The sequence below is a fragment of the Porites lutea genome, chromosome 6 (assembly GCF_958299795.1).
Source record: "Porites lutea chromosome 6, jaPorLute2.1, whole genome shotgun sequence".
NCBI classification, from domain to species: Eukaryota; Metazoa; Cnidaria; class Anthozoa; order Scleractinia; family Poritidae; genus Porites; species Porites lutea.
Genome location: NC_133206.1, coordinates 3873443 through 3895487, shown reverse-complemented (window position 1 = coordinate 3895487; position 22045 = coordinate 3873443). Strand labels below are relative to the sequence as shown.

The window sequence follows — 22045 nt, the reverse complement described above, 5'->3', positions numbered from 1 at the left end:
CTCATAAAAATAATATTATTGTCAAATACTTTATTACAATATAATTATATGCTATAAGTAGTAACATTAGTATCTTTGTACACAGAATTTAACTGCACCCATTTCAAGCACAATGCTTCTTTTAGAACTTTTCAACAGGTTCTAATTGGCGTTCTTTAAAAAACTGGTGTTTCTGACGGTCATTAGAATCATATTTAGGTGTAAAGAAAGAAGTGATGGACGCAGTTCCTTTTGCTGCTTCATCTTCATCATCGTCATCATCGTCCCTGTTATTACATAAAATTTTTTATTACAATTTTCATTAGGATATATTGAGGAGACGGAAAACATAAAATAAATGGGGAGTTACTTCTGTACCTTTGATATTCTTACGGACACTTCAGTAGCTACATAAAATCTGACTAGTCTGACCGAATAATGCTGTCTTGCCAAAAGCAAAATTCAAGAAACTTTTTTTCCAAATACGCCATTTGCACAATGACATCGTTCTACTAATACAGAATCCTTCAGGGTTTTGCTTTCTTGTTTAAATTAGGGCTTTTGTTATTTACATGTAAACATTCTGGGATGACCAAATTTAAATATGAAGGATTTTAGTGTTAGTAGTTAAATGACTCCATCATGCAAATGGCCTGTTGCATCTTGCAAAACACTAAAATACTGAAGAACAAATAGCATCATGTGCCAACATGTTTCATTTGAAAGGTTTCAATGGCAGATTTTGGTCCTAACTAAAAGTTAGAACATAAGCACATGACAAATGCCTTGAATCAATGGACCTAATTTTTATCCATAAGGAGTACCAGTAATTAGAATCATAATATTGGAGTTTGTTCAACTTACCAATGTATTGCAACTGCTTTACTGTCCAAAATATTACTGCAGGTTGACCAGCTGAATCGAACAAGTTGAGGAAAACCAAAAACCTTGTCTATGGACTCAGCTAACCATTTTTTGGTTGTAGGATCTGTAAAGAATGACAACAGATTATGGTAACCATGGTGACTGGTCTACTTTGCACACACAATTTTACATAGTATGTGCCAAGTATTCTCACTTGTGGTGATCTGTTTTGTTTGCAAGGTATATGTTAATGTAAGGTTGAAGCTATATGAACACAAGATATTTTGAAAGGCTGGGCTACAACCTCACAACATTCGTCATAGAAAAGAAAACCTGGAAAGTGTTACCATGAAGGAAACTTTACTAAAAAACTTTAGCTTTGCATTTTTACTCAAAATCTATTGCTAATTTCAGCATCTATATTAAATACTCTTGACTAAAACGGCATTTCATCTTATATCCAGACACTTGGAGGTTGTTCTTACTAAACAAACTTGGTTACACCACATATAAGAATGTTTTACCTGATGGATAACCAGATCCATGTTCCTTGTTAAATTCAATGTTTTCCAGAAATTTCCATTCTTTAAGAATTTTGTCTCGAGCAACCTGGTAAAAATAATGTTTGAGACATCAAGCACATAAAACCCTTGCTATTGATTCTACGACACAGCAAAGTTACCAGTGGCCACTCAAGCACACAAGTTTTCAGCATGCTTAATTGCCCAACTATACAATACAATACGATCATAACGTTTTATAAAAACAAATGATTCTCAAGGGTTTTGCAAATGGATTAGTAACATTCAAGTATTTTAACAATCCATCTACTCAGTAAAGAATTTTAATAAAAACGTTAGGAAACTGCTCTCGTCTTTAATTGGTCTATTTTGAAACAAAATTTTGAGTTATTACCTTTGCACAAATACTAGCTGCACTCACAACAGGAAACTTGGCATCAGCCTTTGGTGTGACAGTAATCTGGAGACCAGGAAATATCTTCTGAAGTTTATCTTGGTATTTTTCAGCCACTCCCACAGTGTCAACATAAACCTAAAACATTTTAAAGACTTTATTATTAACTTAAATTAGCATGCTGCACCTCTCTACAAGTACAGTATACACCTACTGAGCCATATTGTTATCAGGGTTCAACAGTATAAACGAAGGTACATTGTCATTCATTCTTTCATTGCAGACTTAATGAACTTTATTTTATGCAGATTTCTTGATCATGCTGCAAGAAAATACTCTTGTTTGAGGAATAAGTAAACACTTGCCCTAATTTGTATAAGGAACTAGGAAAGACAAGAAAAAATTAATGATAAAATTTAAAGACTTAAGATACCACATGCCTACAAGTTTAGATAACTTTATATCCCTACCTCATGTACATTTATGTTGTTTGCGAGAAGAAGGTTAATCAAGCCAATGGCTGTATCATGTGAAACTTCATTCAAACTGTACTTTGTCCTTTCAAAAAAGTGTGGAATAGTATTAGTATTGGTAGTGATCTATTTAAGGGCAGGGGATGGGGGATTTCCCCTAGCTACTATGAGCATGAACCCTGGCTACTTTCACAGGCAGTAAAAGGAACGTAGAACCAACACAATATCTTGATAGCTGTTCAACTCCATGCTACATGTAGTACCTTGAAATCTCGAGTGACAGCTCTGGAACTGATCAAACATTCTTCAGGCTTAACCTACAGCTGTATTAAACCTTGTCCATCTATACTAGACACTCTCATTTTACACTTCATTATAGAAAAGACATGTCCAACCACAGGGCTTGAAAAAAAAACTTGCATTCCAGCTCGTCCTTTGGGCAACCAGCTCTTACATTTTGACTGCCCAAGGCCACTTTTTGCTCCTCTTTTAATAATGTTACTGATTTTGTGAGAGGATGACTTGTCTAGACCCTTGCCCACTGGGCAAGAAATCTTAGAAAGTTAATTGCCCAGCAAAAAAATCTAGTTTGTCCCAGACTACTAGATGGGACTTTTTTTGAGCCCTGCACCAGGTCACCCTTTTTGTCGGACAAACATTATATTGACTTTAATTTCTTAAGTTACTATATAAAATTCTTCAGCAACAAAATTATAGTCTTTGATAGCAGTCCGGTCATCATGCCTGACCGACCACAGGTACATGTACACAAACATGGGCAGATTTTAGCTGGACATTAATTGTGCAATGTTTACAAAAAAATGTAACTGTTATTTGCTAAAGTTACAAAGAGGTACACTGTAACTTTAACAGTGTGATTTAAATGAAACAATTATGAGACAAAAAAAAAACTGTTCTTTGCAGTCACGAAAATAGCACTTCAAAGCTTGTTTTCAAAGAGGCAGGGAAGATCATTCTGGCAGTACACTTCAGAGAGTTTTATCTGACTATAAAATATCTAGATGATCCAAGGATTTTACCTTTTCAGCATACTCTTGGACAAATAGTTTGGTGACAAAATATTTATAGCCCAGCCTATAAACTCTTTGTTTTCATCCACAGTTTTAAAAAGTTCCTCGCGTTGCTCCTCTGACAGTGTTTTTGAATCTGGAAAGAATAGAGAAATCCTATGAAAAACAGCAAAGTCTCTCTGACACCACAAGTTGTCCTGGGCACATTTTAATCACAAACTTTATTGTTTACAAACTCTAGAGTGGGTTGGTTCCCTATGAAGTTTATCTGATATTGAGATCTGCAGCCTTAGTCTTATTTTTTCCATGTATTGACTTAATTTCTGGGGAGAAAAAAGGGAAAATAAAAGGTTGACAGAAACTGTAAATCGCGCACTTCCCAGTACATTTTTCAGTTAGCTCACATAACCAATTACTGAGGCACCCTCTCAGGAACCAAAGTTAGTGTCTGTGCATTTCTCAGCAGGAGTATTTTGCAGAACACAGAACGCTAAATGCAGAATGCAGAACGCCAAGTGACTCAGAAATTTAGTGATTAGGGTTAGGAAACTGAGTGAATCAGGGTCCATTTAGGGTCATTATACTGGGAAAATTAACCTGAAACTTGATTCACTCAGTTTCCTAACCCTAATCACTAAACTTCAGAGTCATTTGGCATTCTGCATTCAGCAAAATACCCCTGCCGTCTTCCTTTGTCCCCACCCCCAAGAAAAAAATAAAATGCCAATGTCAGTAGCCTGTATCACAGACCCTCTATTTTCTCTTCAAAGTACATCTAGCCCGGGTGATAAAATATAAACCGCAGGGGATTTATTGACCACCAGTTCAAGGGGGTCTATAGACGTTCTTTATTTTTCTTTCTTGCGCTCTGTGCTCATTCTTGTATGCTTGCTTCACTCATGAGCTCGCCGATGTTTTTCGAAAAGAAAGAAAAGAAAAATAAAACAACGTCTGTGTACAGGCTACCATGTCAGGGGTTAGCCATGTAGATACACTGGAATTCACTGATGCACAATTTTCTGACGAGCATCTCCATGGGAGTTCCCCAGGGGTCACCTCGCCAGCAGAGCCTTTCTTTTGCTTGCTTCACTTTGGGGTACTCAAGTAAGACTCTGCTTGAATTGAGTAAGGTCTTTGTTGAGCATGCGCTGCATGTTGCTATCATACAGTTTTGAACCCAGGCCTAATAGCCGTCCGTGTGGTACAATAGGCTCAGTCATGACCATCAGTTTATCAATAAAGGGATACTTGCGTTTGATAAAAGAAGATTGACTAGTCCAGGCCTCGGTTGTTCAAGGCTGGATAGCGCTATCCGCTGGATAAATCTCTATCCTGTGGATAGTACAATTATTAGTTTCCCCAATACTTATCCGCTGGATAGCGCTATCCAACGTTTGAACAACCGGAGGTTGCGGACACTTCAAACGCTTGACGCGATTCAGCCAGAGCCTCCTCACTCTCCTCCTCTTCCAAGAAGACAAGAGGAGGCTCTTTTCGCAGGGTGCCTTGGAGTCTGACACGTACCATATTCTTGACTTTTAGCCTTATAATGAGCAATCATTTTAATTCTTATACGGACTTACCTGCCAAACCAAGATTTTTAACTTCTTCTGCTCTTGATATTGGATAATAGCAAATTCCATAAACCATTGGCCCTGAAAAACAGAGACTGTCCATTATAACCTTTAGCTAAGTTTGCTCTACAATAGTTCTTAAGCATTCTGGCTACATGCACTGTTAAGTTAAAAAGGCAAAAAGAAAGGAATCTTTTACCAAGTACTGGCCCTCGGCCCGCTTCATCGATGCCAACACAACATGGCTCAGATAATGTTACCCCTGGAATAGTAGATTTTATGGTCAAATTTCGCGAATTATCTACATATGATTCCAGTTCCATGTTGAACAGTTTTTGGAGCACTGACCGTATTTCGCGCCCCGGCGCTGAAGATGATATCGAGGCTGACGAAGCTGTTACGAACTGTCATCGACGGTCATCGACACTCTCACGGCTTCGCCGAGATTCGCCGAAAAGGATACGGCGAGTACGAGTCTTTTACGGAGTGTACCGAACACTTATCGATCGGAAGTTCTTCAAACGCGCGCGATTAGATGGTTTTGAAATGAAAGTGGCCAACAGTGGCCAAATGGCTTGTGTAGCTAGTTGCGAAGAAGATGTTTTGCTCTTGTGTAGGAAATACGATATTTCAAGACCGACAGTACATGAAGTCATGAAAGATGCCGAAAAACTCAATAAAACGTTTGAATCTCGTTCCATATCTTTGATGCTGGAGGTTAGGTTAGTTACAGCTCTTGCAAATCACCCGTGTCTACTCCCAGAGAATCCTCTGAATGCTGAGGTTCAAGTGAATTCTTTGCTTCCCTATCTCTCCTCGCCTTGTCGCTGGGTTCGGTCGTTGGCTTGTAGTCTGTTGAGAGTATTCACCTTAGGATTGGATCCTAACGGACAGCACTTTGAAACACAGGGTGAGAAAATCAATACTCTACTTTTTGGGATTGAAGTAAGGGGGCCATTGTTTCGTTGCATTATCTATCACGCACAATAAGTACTGTAGCAAGTGATCAGTGTTCAGTAAACAATTTAAATTTCAGGTTTTGGTAGAATTGGGGGTAGTGGGGGGAGTGGGGAGGAACTTTAGGGATTTTCTGGTGGAATGCACCATTTGGCCCCTAGAACTTTGCATATATGCATTTAGTAAAATCCAACTAGTGGTCTATTATCAATGCTGCGTTCTGATTGGTTGAGCTACTACTAGGAGTAGGCTATATGTTATAGCCCACTAGTGGCGAAAAGCGCTGGCTTTGAAAACCAAAACAGTGGTGGCTGAATCGGGTTTTGCAAGCTACTGTTGTTTTGTCTCGATATTATTGACCAACTATTTGAATTTTACTAAAACAATAATTTATTATTCATCTCACCCTGATGGGCTTGAGGAATAATTGTTAAATACCAGACTTAGATTGTGTCAATTCCCAGTAATTCACAGTTTCCTAATTCCAAAATAACATCTTAAACCAATTAATCAGTTTCCTGGAAAATATCCTATTCCAGACCCAAGATTTATGATTTCTATACCCTACCCCAGACTAAAAACTGTGTAAAAACCATACCCTGCATAGCGGCACATACCTATATTGCCCATATATGGAAGTACCTCCCCCGGGGGTAGTATCATCCAGTTTTGCATTGTTTACCCAAGTGTACATATGAGAACTTACCTCAGCAAACTGTTGGCTTTACTGGCTTGCCCTCTTCAATGGGAGAGTCTATCATCCTCATCATTACATCTAAATAGACCTCTTTAGTTTGTATGTTTTGTTTTCCTAATAGAGGTCCCAGGGGATCTTGGCCTTTTGTCTTTTCATAAATTATGCGCAGATATGCGCCTGAATGAGATGAAATTTGATAGAAACAGCTCTCTAGAGTATTATCACATGACTTGTATTGGGAAAACAATACTTACAAGCTGAAGGGGTCTATTAACTGTTCTATAATTTTGATTCATTAGTAACAATAATATGCAAGAATCTTCAAACCACCTATGAAGACTGTTCCTCCAATACAAGGTAAAGTGCATAAACATACACAGTTTTATTACAGAAACTGCAATATTCTTTAAGACAGGGGTTGGAAAAATAGAAATCAGATACCACTTCACAATAGTTATTTAACCAGCTGGAGCCTGTACAACCATGCTTCATGGCTCTAGCTATTCATTTCTGGAAGGAAGTTTTAAAATAATATGTACATGTTAAGCCATTTTAGAATTATTTAACACTAGATTTTGATTTGTTTATCTCTTCACACAGGTTTAATCTCTGTCAGGTTATTGCCTGTTCTTCACTTTGTTCAGTTACTATTTCATGTGCTGCTCTCCTTCCTCTCACCGCAGTAAAGTTTGTCCTCTTAACCTTACGAACTGTTCTAAACATTCTGAGTGATCCTGTCAAATGTACAAGTAGCTTTCTATATCAGGTAAACCATAATAATAATATTATATGATAATTTGGAGAGACCATTTTCACATTGTTTTAAGAATGCTTCAGGATTTTGTTTTCTCATCAAATTAAGGACAGGTATTGTTGCTTAAGCCTCATCGGTATCAATAGATTTAAATAAGTAATGAATTCTGGTTCTTCTAGTAAAATGTAGGCTTGATTACCAGCTGTTGTTTGGGAAAGTTAGCCCAGCTCATCCCCGAAAAGGAACATAGCCCAGACTCAAGAGAGTGGTAGAGATTGAGCCTAAGAAAAATGATGCTATCACGAAAAATTGCCTTTTGCCAACAGTAACATACTCTAGTGTATACCCTTTTCTGCAAAGAGGGTACCTGTGTATCAGTTAATAAAGGTGTGCATTGCATGTTGTTCAATATCAAGTTCAAAGTAACCTCCACTGTTTGATTTCCTTGGTCACTGTTAGGGCTGTCATTAAGAGCAGTGGGCCTGGGATTTTCCCTGGCTACTATAAATTAATGTGGCCCCTGGCTACTTTCATTCAGGGAAAATAGAAGAAAAATAGAACCAAAAGAAATCCCTAGCTATTTGATTCCCCACTGACTAGTGGTATTTACCCGGCAACTTAGTGTCAACCCTGCACTGTCCTTAGTATGTCACCAATTTGCTTCTTACATAAAATGCTTAGCAATGATAATGAATGTAGAAAGGCAGATGGTCTGGATTTTCCCTAAAGCACACTGTATCAGTTTTTTTTCTACTTCTTTACAGTTACGAGAATAAACACCTCTCTTCTTTTAAATGCCTTCTTTCTCTTAAACTCACCCTCTCGGAGCGACAAAATTTAGTGGGCGTCTTTTAGATCATTTACGGTTGGGAGCTTGATTTCCAAATGGAGCGCTTGATCAACCTAAATACAGCAGCTCTTCAATTTCTGTTGATAGGTTGCAATAGATGGGCTGGCCAAACTCTTCAAATGTCCTGCAACATGGAATTCTTTATCTGTACTCGAGAAGCGGGATGCAGTAACAGAATATCTGCAGATATTTTTTGACCAATCACCATCTACATGTAAGACTGTTACTGACACAACAATGGCAAAGATGCTTGAAGTCTTTGACAATTCAGATGTGTTGAGTCTCATACTGAACTTGCCAGACAGCAGACAAACACTAAAGAAATTGCTCATAATGCTGTTGGAGTTATTACCCCCAATCTCTACATCAAATGGTAAGTTGAAAATGTACTCAAAATATACTCACTGGAGATTTTTCTTTTCTGTCTACTTTTGTTTTCTCCACATTAAAACCCAATAAACACTTAGTATGCGTAAAATTAATGGTTTGTTGTCTTCTGGACAACATGATATAATAGCTAGGATTCCACAAAAGACTAGGTCAGAATCAAACTAAGCAGTGCCAGGTTCCCTCTGCTTGAAACATCAAAATAAAGGCTTTTATTTAGCTCTCTTAAGGGGGGAGTCTAGTTAAAGGCAATGTTTTTTGTTTATTTCCGTCCTTTTTCTTAAATATCTAGCCAAGATTTCATTCAATCAAAAAATGACTCAGGTAGGTCTGGAGTCCTTGGTTCAATAATTTTTGGAAAAGTTTTTGATGTTTTTTCGAATGGTTTTAGTGTAAAAATATTAGGGGAGGGAGAGTATTAGCAATTTTGGAAAATTGGAAAATATTGGATTTAGGGTCGTTAGAAATTAAAACATGAAGTGAGTAAGAAGTAGACAATTACCAGATAGTCGAACACCACCACAAGGTGCTATTAGCGGACTAACTGGTTTATCTGTACATGTATACCTTTCCTACCCTAATTTATTTCTTTCCCAAATCAACATCATTTCCCCCAAAAAAATTACCCAGACTGCTCCCTTAACAGACTAAGCCTTAGCTAAAACTAACACCTTGAGCTGTTTCCTTCTGTTCTTTTATCATTTTCGTGTTGGACTTTCAAACTTGGGGATGCCAGCCAGTCTGGTCCAGTCGTAATGACAATGTCACTGTCAATCATAAGTTTCCAGCCAAATCATTCCATTCCTAAATATTATGCACTGTAGTGATGGGTTTGGCTTAACTACAGAATACCCTGCCACTTTAAAGCAACTCCATGGCTTTTTAGCGAAAACTCTCAAAGAAAGCGTATTTCGTTTTTGCAAAGACCAGCCAGCCGGCCAGTTCTGACTTACGGTAAGCGCCTTTATTTTCGGTCCCAACGTCAGCTGACTTTTATTAGCCTGTGTACCTGAGGTTTTTCTCGCATGCGGCGAGAATTCCACTGGTTTTTGACTGGTTCGGCATGGAAAGCACCCATCATTTAGGTTGCATTTCCTCTACCTAGTTTACCAGTGTCGTTGGGGGCAGCCACGCCATTTCTTACATCCCCCGCGTTTTCCAGGATACGCCTCTCTTTGGTGTTCTTTGCCAAATATGCCCAATTCACACCAACAAGTTTATTAGCTAAACCAAGTTTACCAAATTGATGATTGGTAAAAGAAAACTGAAGGACTGGCTTTTACATAGAGTTCAAGTAAATCTTGGCTTATGAAATCACTTGTACCAAATTTGTTGTTGACAGAAATCATTAAGCAGCTATTTATATCCCCCAAATCCTCAAAACACGAACTGGCAGTGAAATGCTTCGTACCTTTTTTCTTTCAGAAATCCCGCTCCTCAACGTTCGCTGGAAATCGCTGAGCGTCATTTATAAAATGATTCAGCTTGTTAAAACTCATGACTTTTCTAAACTTGACAGTTTATTTGATAGAGCTTGCTGTGACCCCCAGCAAATAAGTCAACTTAAGACAGTTTTAAGAAACACGTTTACAGATATAACATTTTGACCCCTGAAGACGCAACCCCCCCCCCCAAAAAAAAAAAATTTTACTCGAGAATTTCCAAATATCTTACCCCTCTCATCGCTTATTCATTGGGAAAATTTATCTTGTCGGTACTTTGGTCTTCCCTATTACCAAATGTTTGCACTTCCAATCCTCGCACAATTAAAAGAGCTTGAAAAGCAGCACAAAAATTTTTTTTTTGGAAAAAAAAAAAAAACGCTGTAAGGAGCGCTGTAGCTATAAACCCGACAGCAGGGAAGGGCCATTTTAAAATTGACTTAACTACCCGGCAATCAGAGAACGATTTTTCAGAATTTCTTCGAAATCCCTTTCCCTATTGAACCTCTTGAAAGTTAACCTGAGATCAGGCCCAATTTTAGCAGCTTTTTTTGAAACATTCTCTCATACGTGGCCTCGCTAAAAATTCTCTTCGTTCCGCCTTGCGCAGTTGCTCGCCGAAATTTCATCCCACCAGGAGCCGATTACCAATCGCCCAATAGTACTCGGCTCCTCATCCCACCAAACGAAACGAAAATAGAACCTGATGTCAGGTTGCTTAAGAGTATTCTGTCTTCTGATGGAATTACCGAACGATCACGAAAACAAGAGTTTTGTGGTCTTGCCGCTGAGCAGTTGTGGTTTATTGGGCATATAATGAAGTCGACACCGTGTCGAAAAATTTCGCGTGTAGCCCGTGCTTGATTAACGGGCACATTTTCACACGAGATGACGGGATTGAGGGACCGTTGGGCACCCTCTGGAGCTCAGCTCTGCAGCACAATAATATATGTATTACCTATTTCATTTGAAGTTTTTCCCGATGAGTGTCTTAAATCTTTCTTGATTCCTATTTGGCATAGATTCCTTATAATTTTTTCTCCATTATTTTTGAGAAAATTGAAAAGCATTTTATCGAAAACAGTGAAGAATTGTAGATTTGTGATTGCTGGGATGTAAAAGGATGGGTGGGGGCTGAATTTTGCACTCTACTTTGACCGGGGAAGAGAGCTGGGCCCCATGGCAGGTTAGCACTTTCAAGGTAGTGCAATGAAAAAGCGTGATTGACCTCAGAAAATTTCTAACTACTTCCCTCGGAAGAGAGGTCGAGTTCAGACTTCCAAGCATTTTTTAATTACTTAAGAAAACAGATTGGAATGAGGTTAATTCAGCCTGCTTTATTTAGCTTTGCCTGTTTCGTGCTAGACTAGGCACGTATCCCAAATATCACACATCTTGCGTTGCACAGAAGAAATCTCCTGAGGTCTTGATCATCCCAATAGCAATAGATAACAAAATTTAAAAAAACTTTTTGAATAAAAAGTATAAAACGTGGCAGAAAAACGTTTGGCTCAACAATTCACATTGTTGACTGATGACGCCTTTCAGCTTTTTCAGCTTCCTTACGTGACATGAAATCTGAACTTTATACTAGCTTACACTAAAACATTTCGAACTCGGCCCGAGTGGGACGACGTCAAAGGGTACAGTTAAAATTTCGTGCAGTAGGAAATCAAATGGGAGATCCATTTTACTTCGTTTTGCATTTTTGTTCTCTTTTTTAAATAGTAAGATAATATTTGGACCAGAATTACTTCCATATGTGTTTAGATATTCAAAGGCGATTTGCTGTTAAAACGTTCTACAGGTAGTCACGATGCTTGACCATGAAAGACTGATGCTGATGTAGAAAGCTTCGTCATAAATGTACGGCCGCACATTATCGACACTAACCATTTTTATTACGAAAGGTCACAACTGATATTTTATCAAATCAAAACGAGAGTAAAGGTCTCGGAATGTCCTGATCTGGTTTTGTTTTCGCCATCTTGACAGCATAGCTTTCTCCAAACCGTATAAGGCAAACTCGAGATGTGTAGTTTTAAGATACACATTCTGATTTCTCTGCGCGTCTTAGAACTTATTAGAGGCAAACCGAGAGACTCAAAATATTTTTGCGCTCGTATACAAGGTTATTTTTGCCGTAGACAGAGCAGATACGTACTTTCATCTTTTAATCTGTACAAGCCACTGTCGCCTTGACAACGCTGAGAGGAACGCTGTTGATTACGTCAGTAATTATCACTCGTCGTTCTGGTTTTTCATCCTGTTAAAAATATTTTGAATGCAATAGGGTAAAAAAGATCTGAAATCATGACCAAATAAGGCGAAGAAATAATCCTGTGGTTTCCTCCGGGGTACATATTCTTTCGTAGTCCACTCTTGTTTTCACTTCTGTTCAGTTGGTCGTTGAGACGTAAGTAGACGCCTGTGAAAGCTAGGATATTTAATTTTTTATCCAAAAACATACTAAAATGGCCGATGAAGACGTTGCTGCCTTGGTTGTGGATAATGGCTCTGGTATGTGCAAGGCCGGTTTCGCCGGAGATGATGCTCCTCGTGCAGTGTTTCCTTCCATCGTTGGCCGTCCAAGGCATCAGGGTGTGATGGTTGGTATGGGTCAGAAAGACTCGTACGTCGGCGACGAAGCTCAGAGCAAGAGAGGTATTCTGACTCTCAAATATCCCATCGAACACGGCATTGTAACAAACTGGGATGACATGGAAAAGGTAAGTCAATCTCTTAGTGCAAACATTGAAGTCGATTTTTTTTTACCCGAGATTTTCTTGAATTTCAGATCTGGCATCACACCTTCTACAACGAGCTGCGTGTGGCTCCCGAGGAACACCCAGTTCTTCTGACTGAAGCTCCTCTCAACCCAAAAGCCAACAGAGAAAAAATGACACAGGTAAATGTTTTAATTTGACTTTCAACCTAAACTGTACAAATCCCGCTACATATGAAACTTAAATAATTTATTTACGTACAGAATGATTGCTGTTATTCAAATTGACACACAATTAACAAAAAATTGGAATTTAAAAATTTCCCTTTCCTTTAAGGCTATTCACAATTTTGCTCTTCCGCCGAATTGGAATATTAATTGCGAGCGTCGTTCTAATTTCTAACTCTTTGATCAGCTGTATGAAATCGGAGGCAAAAAAGGCAAACCCGCGAGACTGTCATGCCAAAAAATGAACAGTTACTGTTTTGCTCGTACGGAAATCAAGGCTCGTGCCGTGTAAAAAAAAAATGGCAATGTAGAATTAATGTCGTGAAAGCAACAACGAATTTTCTAACTTTACAAGTTGTCAGTTTAGCCAAATGATATCGAAAACAGTTATACTCCGACAGCCTTTTTCTATTTCGTGGTGTTTTCGTGACATTGCTATAAGGCAAGAGCGTCCTCAGCTGTCTGTATGTTGCGTTGCCTTTTATGGTTAAAGTTGCTCAGGATTGGTCAGATTTTGTTAAGGGCTCGATCAGGCGTTGTTTGTTGTTGGGATTTCCACAAAATCGTTTATTGATTATAACCAATCAATCATTATTTATTTGGCCCTCTGCTGGCACGCAGAGACAGACTGTGCAGGAAAAAGCAACTTGATGTTTATCCCCAGCTATTTAGAGTGCTGAAATGTTTAAAAAAAATGTCGGTATTTTCCTTTCAGTCCCAAAAGTGACTAAAGTCAAAATTCGGCCAATTTTCAAATTTCATTTTTCGAATGCTGAAAAAATAAACAGTACCAGATGAAAGTACTCGCAAAGAGGTTCAATTTGAATGGTCCAACTACAGCATTTTGCCACACTTTTAATGACTCCATCTTTCATTCTGGTGGCACGCCTAAAGTCAAACTTAATTACTATTACTAAGTGTCACGTACGTATATGTTGACGAAATCGTTTGGTGTTGCTATTAAAATGAAAGCTCCTCGGCGGTAAATTTGCATGGCATTATTCGCTTATAAGTATTTTTCATAATTAAGTTTGTGATGCTTCTTGACTTTTGGCAACTTTGGGAGTTTTTTTGCGTTGACCTACCGACCCGTGAAAAATACAGTTTAGTGATGTGGCCCTTCTTGGCCACATTGAGTTGAGATATCTTTTGCTTTGTTTAGTCTGTTAACTGATTTTTTTTGTCTTCCTATTTTTAACAGATCATGTTTGAAACGTTCAACGCCCCAGCCATGTATGTCGCTATCCAGGCTGTGCTTTCTCTGTACGCTTCTGGTCGAACAACTGGCATCGTTATGGACAGCGGTGATGGTGTAACACACACAGTTCCCATCTACGAGGGTTATGCTCTTCCCCATGCTATCCTTCGTCTCGACTTGGCCGGCAGAGACTTGACTGACTACCTCATGAAGATTCTGACAGAGCGTGGCTACTCCTTCACCACCACTGCCGAGCGTGAGATCGTGCGTGACATCAAAGAGAAGCTGTGCTATGTTGCTCTTGACTTTGAGCAAGAAATGAGCACAGCCGCTTCCAGCTCCAGCTTGGAGAAGAGCTACGAGCTTCCCGATGGACAGGTCATCACCATCGGTAACGAGAGATTCAGATGTCCTGAGGCCATGTTCCAACCCGCCTTCCTTGGAATGGAAGCTGCAGGCATCCACGAGACAACGTACAACTCGATCATGAAGTGTGATGTGGATATCCGTAAGGATCTGTACGCCAACACAGTGTTGTCTGGTGGTTCCACAATGTATCCAGGAATCGCCGACAGAATGCAAAAAGAAATCACAGCCCTCGCCCCACCCACAATGAAGATCAAGATCATTGCTCCTCCCGAGCGTAAATACTCTGTATGGATTGGAGGATCGATCTTGGCGTCGCTGTCCACCTTCCAACAGATGTGGATCTCCAAACAGGAATATGACGAATCTGGCCCCTCAATTGTTCACCGAAAATGTTTCTAAAAAACTCGCGACTAGACGTTTCTACCCAAAATACTGTTTCCTCATACAGTGAAACCAACCACTTTGACTGGAAAAAATACGTCACCAGACAGCTTTAAAACAAAAAAAGTTTATTATTTACTATATTTCTTTGTGAAGCCTTTTTTTTGAACGACTCTGTAAGGTGCCAAATATTTTTAGGTTTTCAGTTTGTTTAAAATAAAAATATATTTTCCAAACATCTTACTGTTTGATGGGGCGAGGAATAATGCCATTAGCAAAGTCGCAGGTAAACCCACATAATAACAAACAAAAAGTAATAAGGAGGTGTATATTAAAAACTATGCGGAAATTTAGCCAATTCTAACCATTTTATCGACATTGATTTTTTTGTTTGGCCTTTCTATTTTTGTTCTTGTTTCTATGTGGCAATCTCTAAAGTACCGTAAATCCTCTATAAAGCCCCCTCCCTCTCCTCAAATAAGCTCCTCTCTCTATTTCGGGGGAAGAAAGTTAATAAGGCCCCCCTCCCCTTCCCTAATTGTTCTTCACTAATAAAAAATAGACTGTATTTCTCAATTACAACACTGTAAATGTCGTGTGGACTTATCCAGGATGGTTTATTCGCCATCTGGAAGTTCGGATTTGTTTTTGATCCTCGGCTGCATGACCTCCAACTTCTTGTACTTGAGTAGCCTGTAAAGAAAGACCGAGGAACGGGATTTTCGGTTTTAGCCGCGCGAAAAATGAAACGAGAGGCAAAAAATGAAAGAGGGGGGTGGGGAAGGAAGGAAACCTTTCCTTTCTTCCCCACTCCCTCCTCGCTCTCTTACTTGCGCCATTTTTCGCGTTTTCTTTGACTCTCGTTCTTCGTTCTTTGCCCCTAAACCGCACGGAAACGTTTGCTACGTAGGCTAGTACTTAAGCTTTTCCGCTTTGTATTCTAGTTCTTTATGGAGAACTGATACCACCGTCTTTTCTAAATAAATAAGCCCCCCTTCTCTAATGAGCCACCCTCAAATGAATCACTGAAAAATGAGTCCTCCGGGGGGGGCTTAATAGAGGATTTACAGTACTAACTATTAGGGCATTGGAACATCCGTAGCCTGCACACTGACGTTTTTTTTTTTTGAGAATCGACGAGCACGCGAGCGAAGAGTGAGAACGAGGGCAGAATGCGAGAAAGAAAAAGAAAGTCTATTCTTTCTTTTCACCACCCCCAACCCCCAATCTGAAAATGGGAAACGCTAGCCTGCGTTGCTGGCGATTTGTTTGGCGAGAAGGAAAAACAAGGTGTGAAACGCGCGCGAACTAGCAGTGATAGTTGCTTTCGCTCCATTCTCCTCGCACTAGAGTTATTTTTTTTTCCTTCCGCCATCAACGCCGGTAAGGCATTGTTCAATTTGACTTGTTACCATCCATCCGGGCAAGGGGCAAGTCCAGTCCTTTGGACCCGGTGGTGGGTAATTTTGGGAGCGGTCCCGCCCCAGCAGTTAGGGGGGAGGGGGGTTGGGGAACAGCGAAAAGACCTTAACGCGCGGTTGACACAAAGGCGGCGGACCCCAAGACTGCTTATTTTCAAGGAAAAACGCAAGAATTCGTCGGAAAGTGGTTTGACAAGAAAAAAAAATAACTGCAAAAACCGTGGACGAAGATCCTACTGGTTGCATTGTCAACGATCTCTAGAAACTGAGATCTAATCAGCCAAAATATTAAGAACAAAAAGCGAGAAGTTTAAAGGCTACCGCAAAGGTGATCATAAAAACGTGTATTGCTCTTTTTTACAATATTTCCCTTTAGTATATACTAAAACAGTGGATAGTGTTTTTCGGGCGCTCTGATTGGCTACTCAATCAGTGACTATCCTGCACTATTCACTGATTCACCTCCAGTTCCTCCGAGCGAGCGACGCCAAACTCGCGTAGGTTGCGAGTTTATCCGCCCTGGTTGCGAGCAAAATGCTTTCCCGGTTTGCTGCCGTAACAAACTAAGAAATTTTACAACTAATCAAGCAAGCTGTTTCCGAAATACATGAAGAAGGTGACGAAGTTCGGTTTGGAAGTTTTAACAGGTAAAGCTTTGTCTTTTTGACTTGAATAGTTATCGATAAAACCGGCGAAAAAGTTTTTTGTTTACAAATGCAAATTAAGCTTAAGTCTTGCGTTACTTTATTTAGTTGACTTGTTCATAAATAAGCTTAAAACTAAATTTAATAATCTTTTTTACAGAATTATTTTAAACACAAACAGAATACACAACTCCTTTTGAAGAAACTTCCCCGCAAGAGCTAAACAAACGCCTTCAAAAGTTTTATTTGTCGCTAAGAAAAAGCGACGACCGCGGCCGTTCGGACAGGGCTTAAAAACGGCTGATTGGTCGAGAGGTTGTGACGTGAAAAAGCGATCTCGTAGTTACTACGCATGCGGAAAGTTAAGAATGAATGATCCTGTTGTCAATATGGCGGACGATCGGTGGCCGGTTGGGAGCTGTATTTCGGCGCATTTTTCAAATTTCTTACCATATCAGGACGTGTTGCTACAGTAGTTGAGATTTATCAGTTTGTATTAAATTCCTGATACACAAAACATAGTGTTTCGGCTACTTAATCAATAGATAAAAGAGCAACATGTTTTGATGCAAGTAAGCGTCAAGGGAATCAACCGTCAACAACATACAACTCAAGTGGTTTGCGACTTTTGGTCATTGCCTTTTTTGTATGGAGTGGCTTCTAGAAGAGCCGTTTTGTGTTGGAGAAGTCTTTTCCATGGATTGATGACGGCCCCTCAAGCTTGACATTTGATTTCGTACGTTTAAAGATGCGCGAAGCGGGAAATTTCTTTTTCTGGATCATATTAAACAGCCCTCGTCGAAATCTTCTGCATCATCATCTGCTTTCTGGTGTAATGAATTCCCTTCGTCATCAACTTTATCGTCGCCATCGTTATTGTCGTCATCTCCGGCAAGGTATCTGGAAATATTTTTTTTGTAACGTTCTGGTTATGTTAAATGCATGTTTGTATCGACGTTTGTGACAATGATCACGCGTGCCTTGCTTGCTGAAATTTTGTGAGCTTACTTGAAGTTGTACAAGTTATTGTTTTCTCTTTTACATGCTAAAAAACTCAAATGGTTCATGAATAGTAAGCATTATATAAAATTTATGTCGTAATTTCTTGTTTTCATTGTTACAACGATCAGTCTCGAGATCAGATAGTAAGGAAACACTGTTCACGTGATAACACATTTCTTTTTACCTGCTTAATGACTGAGCCAGTTCTTTCATCCTTTGTACCAACAAATTAAAGGGTAACATGAGGTGCAGTTTACTCCCTCCGTCCAGAAATAACTGTGGTCTGGGGATTGTTGGTTTGTGTTATGCACAACTGAATTATGTTTTCGAAGTTGCTGTTGTGCACATAGGTTGGCATGTCACATTTCAGGCAACAATTAGGCTCATGACCAGGAAAAGCATAGCCAAGGGGAAAGCAATGCTGGTCTAAATTAGCATCACTAAATGGAAACTAGTAGCCTAGGGCTGAAAAACTAATGAAAATTAAAAATATATCTGCAAGGCTTGGCCGGGTTATTGAGATAAAATCAATTTTCACTTCTTTGTTTACATGACGAGAAATTTCTTGAGTGACAGATGCAGAGACTGTAGATAATAATAATAATAATAATAATAATAATAATACCAGTATGAATATTATATCTTTTCAATACTTGATACTTTTTTCTTCCTTTGGAATTTTTTTTGCATTTTCACTCTGCTTCATCCACACGTCACTGAAGATGTTTATAAAAAATTCTGCTGCCGAAAATACCAGTGCAGGCAAATTTTTCCTTCCTCTTAAACTTGTGCACTGAGGTAGGAACCATTCAATAAACTCATTGTCATAGTTCTACCCCTGAGTGCATGGAATGTTGTTCTTATTTCAGGTGGCATTGCCCACACAGGAATTGAACATTCCTTATTTTTGTTGTAGTTCAATGAAGACAAATAGTTCAGTAATGACATTACGAGTTCAGTAAACATACACAAACTTAATGACATTCCATTCTAGGTGCATGCATGGCCATTTATAGTCTTATATATGGTATTTATTTTTATTGCCTGGAAAAAAAGTAGTTCACTAACCACATATCAGGTCAATAATCACAATAGTTCACAAACCACACAGCAGCCCAGTGCTACAGCAATAATTCAAGGAATAATTGAAATCATCTATTTAATTCTTTTGGGAAGGATGTGGAGAGGGGATGGGGGATAGAGGTGGTGGTCTGTATTTACATAGCTGTTTAAAAATTATTATGCCTGATAAAAATATATTATGCTTTGACAGAAAGTTATGAAGAAGATAGAAGAAAAGTCCAGGAGTACATGACTTTGAAGATCAGCAGATATGGGGAATTTTTCTCTTGCATAGTTCAGTAAAGACACAGTAGTGAAGAAGAGATGTCCCAGAGTGCATAATGAAGAGGAGCAGTTGATAGAGAAAAAAGAGAGAAAACAGGGGAAGTTAGAATTGAATGATGCAAAAGACCAAAGAAAAAAATATTCTGTAATACATTGTTTTGCAGTTTTTACCTAGATGTACACCACTAAGTTTCTTTTCTGTCTTTTGGCACATCTTTAGTACTGCTCTCCAAATTGAACATTATTTTCACATTTAAATTGTTTTCTGGCTTGTCTTAAGATTTGGTTAGCCAAGCGGTCTAGCCATTACTTGTAGTTGGTCAGCCACTCGCTTGGCTTCAATGACTGCTTGTTTAATGTTTTGTTTCGTTTCGCTGGTTGCTACCAGGGCTCAAAATAACTGCCAATCAATAAACAATGTCAGGCCAAGGTGACCATTTGTCCAGACTAACTCTTGGTTTGCCAGCCATTTTGAGTGGACATGTACACTGCTAATGGATTTGAATTTATTTATATTTTTTCTTTTTAAGCTACTATGTTTAAATTAACCTCCTGGTATAAATCATCGTATTATTTTTAATATTTTGGACATGACCCCGCAAACAATAGACTTAACCGAGCTGATTTTCTTTGGCTGGTCAGAGTGACCAGCAACAGTCAAAAAATTATTTTTCTTTTTACTCATACTACTTAGTTTTGTACTTCATGTACATTTCGCAGTTTTTGCATGTATAGCCCTATTTTAGAAACCTCTTGGCTCTACTGAAATATTTGGCTATTACTTGTAGTAACCTACTTGGTTTCGGAACAAACTCAGGCTATGCAAGACTGCCGCGTGCAACCCTTGATTTTTGGGACTTTCTTCTTTTCTCTGAAAGGGTGTGGTTTTCATCAATGAATATTGCATCAAAAATGTCTTGGTAAGTTCCAGCTGCATGCTTGTCACAAGCATTTTCCATTTTAGATGGGACATAGAGTTTTTCCTCCATTGTTATAGTGTCTGATGAGAGCCTTGTGGAATTGTAGGAACAGTGTGCTAAATAATGTGCCCCCCCCCCTTGTGAAAAAGAATTTTACAATGAGGCAGAAGTAACGATGTAACTGCAGTTGCCATTTTCATGTTACTTGTGAGAATTGCCTATGTACTACAGAGATAAAACTTTAATTTACTTAATTTCGTACAGTCAATTGTGTATATTTGCTCAGGACTGTTAAAAGGACTTTTAGAAGTGGTTACCGTTCAATTTTCTCTTCTACAATATTATAGTATCGTTCAGAAAGTCCTCTGGAGTTGAGCACTTTTGCTGAAAAATGTCTGTCAGATATGACATAATACATAACAGAGTCTCATGATCAATACGGTGATTGGATGCCTTTTGTATACATCAGTAATGGTGTAAATAGGTCCAAAGTACACATGTATATGTCTTGTTTGCAGTTGTGTACAAAAACTACAATGGCTACCTTATTTTTTCTAGAAGTATTATTTAAATTCTCTTTCCTTTCCCAGGCCCCTTTCCTTCTCCAGGATTACAAACGTTTGTTTGAGTTCTCCATACTTTGGACTCTGGTCTGTGGACGTTCATGAGCAACAGTTTCGTTTGTTTCCTTTAGTTTTCTGCAAATGGTACTTTTACAAACAGATACACTTCCAAAATAACCACGGGATCGTCCTTCTATACCAGTATATACAAACACGTCTCCAACAGGCCGGAAGCGAGCCTTCTCTCATAAAAACAAAACATCATGAAAAAGATTAAAAATAGGTCGATGACAGGCTGGTTATAAGCTCAAATAACATCATAACATTGGAGACGCACGCGGCCAGCCGCAGAGTGTAGCTCGCGGTGTCAAGAAATTAAAACACAACATGGTACACAATGAAGTCGCATGAAGTTTAATAATTTCAAGTTTTCTGAACACCGTCACTTACAAAGCAAAATTATGGTTATCAACAGTGTGTACAAGACTTTGTACGCCTAAATATACAGTAAATATGAACTAATCTTTCAACTATCGGCCGGAATCCTATTTCAGTTTCTCTTACCAGACGCAAGAGATGAGAGTAAAGACAGCAGAAACAGAAAAATGCAATGTTCTGTACTTACGAAGTGCACCTTCATTTCATCCATATGCAAAGTCAACGACGCCCACGAACAAGAAGCGATAAAAAATTTTCATCAGAACGAAAAAAAAGTCATATTTGATATTTTGTACAAGAATGAATAAGCTACAAGAAAATGCACTTTAAAACCTTATAGAAGCCGAGACCACCTTATATCACGGCAAAACTGTACCTCGACTGAATTCTGAAAAGGTGAAATATTGTTTTAAAAGGCGTTGTGTTGATCGCTTTATTAAAATCACACCACCGTTCCGATTTGTGCCGTCGTGCCTCAAACCCAAACAACAGTCTTCGTTGTGTTCAGTGACGCAGAATTTGAAGGCCTTGGGCGAGCAAGATGTCGCAAATAGCCGTCAGAATGACGTGTAGAATTTTCATTCGTCGTCCGCCATTTTGAAAATCGAATGGCGGGAAGAACCCCAGAGTTTTAATGCGCATGTCCAGCCGTTTTTAAGCCCTGTCGGCCGTTCGGTCATCGCGCGCCAAAATTGTAATCGTTGGCAACAGTAAATGAGTTAAAAATCATCATTTTGTGCTCAATTATCTCACTGTTTTAGTATATACTAAAACAATTATTCACCTCAGTGTCGGTGACTAGTAGTTGATATTTACCTCGCCGCTTCACGGCCTCGGTAAATATCCAATACTAGCCACCTCCACTTCGTTGAATAATTGTTATCTA

The 22045-nt window shown here is 39.0% G+C and overlaps 3 protein-coding genes and 1 long non-coding RNA gene across 4 annotated transcripts; 3 read left to right on the top strand and 1 right to left on the bottom strand.

The window, feature by feature from the left end:
* Nucleotides 1–4: 4 nt before the first annotated feature.
* On the bottom strand, nucleotides 5–5214 carry LOC140941050 (ribonuclease H2 subunit A-like). Its single transcript, XM_073390007.1, has 8 exons — nucleotides 5036–5214; nucleotides 4846–4917; nucleotides 3272–3398; nucleotides 2229–2316; nucleotides 1759–1896; nucleotides 1368–1452; nucleotides 844–967; nucleotides 5–266 (listed from the first exon to the last, which is right to left on the bottom strand). The coding sequence occupies exons 1-8, from the start codon at nucleotides 5157–5159 to the stop codon at nucleotides 122–124; spliced, it is 903 nt and encodes a 300-aa protein (XP_073246108.1). The 5' UTR covers nucleotides 5160–5214; the 3' UTR covers nucleotides 5–121.
* A 189-nt stretch (nucleotides 5215–5403) lies between these two features.
* On the top strand, nucleotides 5404–10096 carry LOC140941560 (uncharacterized). The gene is made up of 5 exons (XM_073390584.1): nucleotides 5404–5746; nucleotides 6790–6847; nucleotides 7091–7256; nucleotides 8182–8467; nucleotides 9907–10096. The coding sequence occupies exons 1-5, from the start codon at nucleotides 5407–5409 to the stop codon at nucleotides 10086–10088; spliced, it is 1032 nt and encodes a 343-aa protein (XP_073246685.1). The 5' UTR covers nucleotides 5404–5406; the 3' UTR covers nucleotides 10089–10096.
* A 2204-nt stretch (nucleotides 10097–12300) lies between these two features.
* Nucleotides 12301–15062, top strand: LOC140942401 (actin, cytoplasmic-like). Its single transcript, XM_073391372.1, has 3 exons — nucleotides 12301–12652; nucleotides 12721–12831; nucleotides 14078–15062. The coding sequence occupies exons 1-3, from the start codon at nucleotides 12398–12400 to the stop codon at nucleotides 14840–14842; spliced, it is 1131 nt and encodes a 376-aa protein (XP_073247473.1). The 5' UTR covers nucleotides 12301–12397; the 3' UTR covers nucleotides 14843–15062.
* A 2222-nt stretch (nucleotides 15063–17284) lies between these two features.
* LOC140942303 (uncharacterized) lies at nucleotides 17285–19718 on the top strand. The gene is made up of 2 exons (XR_012166526.1): nucleotides 17285–17785; nucleotides 19165–19718. It is a non-coding gene; the product is annotated as an uncharacterized lncRNA (long non-coding RNA).
* Nucleotides 19719–22045: the final 2327 nt, after the last annotated feature.

Coding starts and splice junctions, on each gene's coding strand:
- LOC140941050 (XM_073390007.1), bottom strand. CDS start 5,159: ATGGAACTGGAATCATATGTAGATAATTCGCGAAATTTGACCATAAAA. Junction 2,317..3,271: donor TCCAAGAGTATGCTGAAAAG/GTAAAATCCTTG, acceptor CTTTTTTGAAAG/GACAAAGTACAGTTTGAATG. Junction 1,453..1,758: donor CAGCTAGTATTTGTGCAAAG/GTAATAACTCAA, acceptor TATTTTTACCAG/GTTGCTCGAGACAAAATTCT.
- LOC140941560 (XM_073390584.1), top strand. CDS start 5,407: ATGGCTTGTGTAGCTAGTTGCGAAGAAGATGTTTTGCTCTTGTGTAGG. Junction 5,747..6,789: donor ACAGCACTTTGAAACACAGG/GTGAGAAAATCA, acceptor TTGATTCATTAG/TAACAATAATATGCAAGAAT. Junction 6,848..7,090: donor GACTGTTCCTCCAATACAAG/GTAAAGTGCATA, acceptor CTCTTCACACAG/GTTTAATCTCTGTCAGGTTA.
- LOC140942401 (XM_073391372.1), top strand. CDS start 12,398: ATGGCCGATGAAGACGTTGCTGCCTTGGTTGTGGATAATGGCTCTGGT. Junction 12,653..12,720: donor ACTGGGATGACATGGAAAAG/GTAAGTCAATCT, acceptor CTTGAATTTCAG/ATCTGGCATCACACCTTCTA. Junction 12,832..14,077: donor ACAGAGAAAAAATGACACAG/GTAAATGTTTTA, acceptor TATTTTTAACAG/ATCATGTTTGAAACGTTCAA.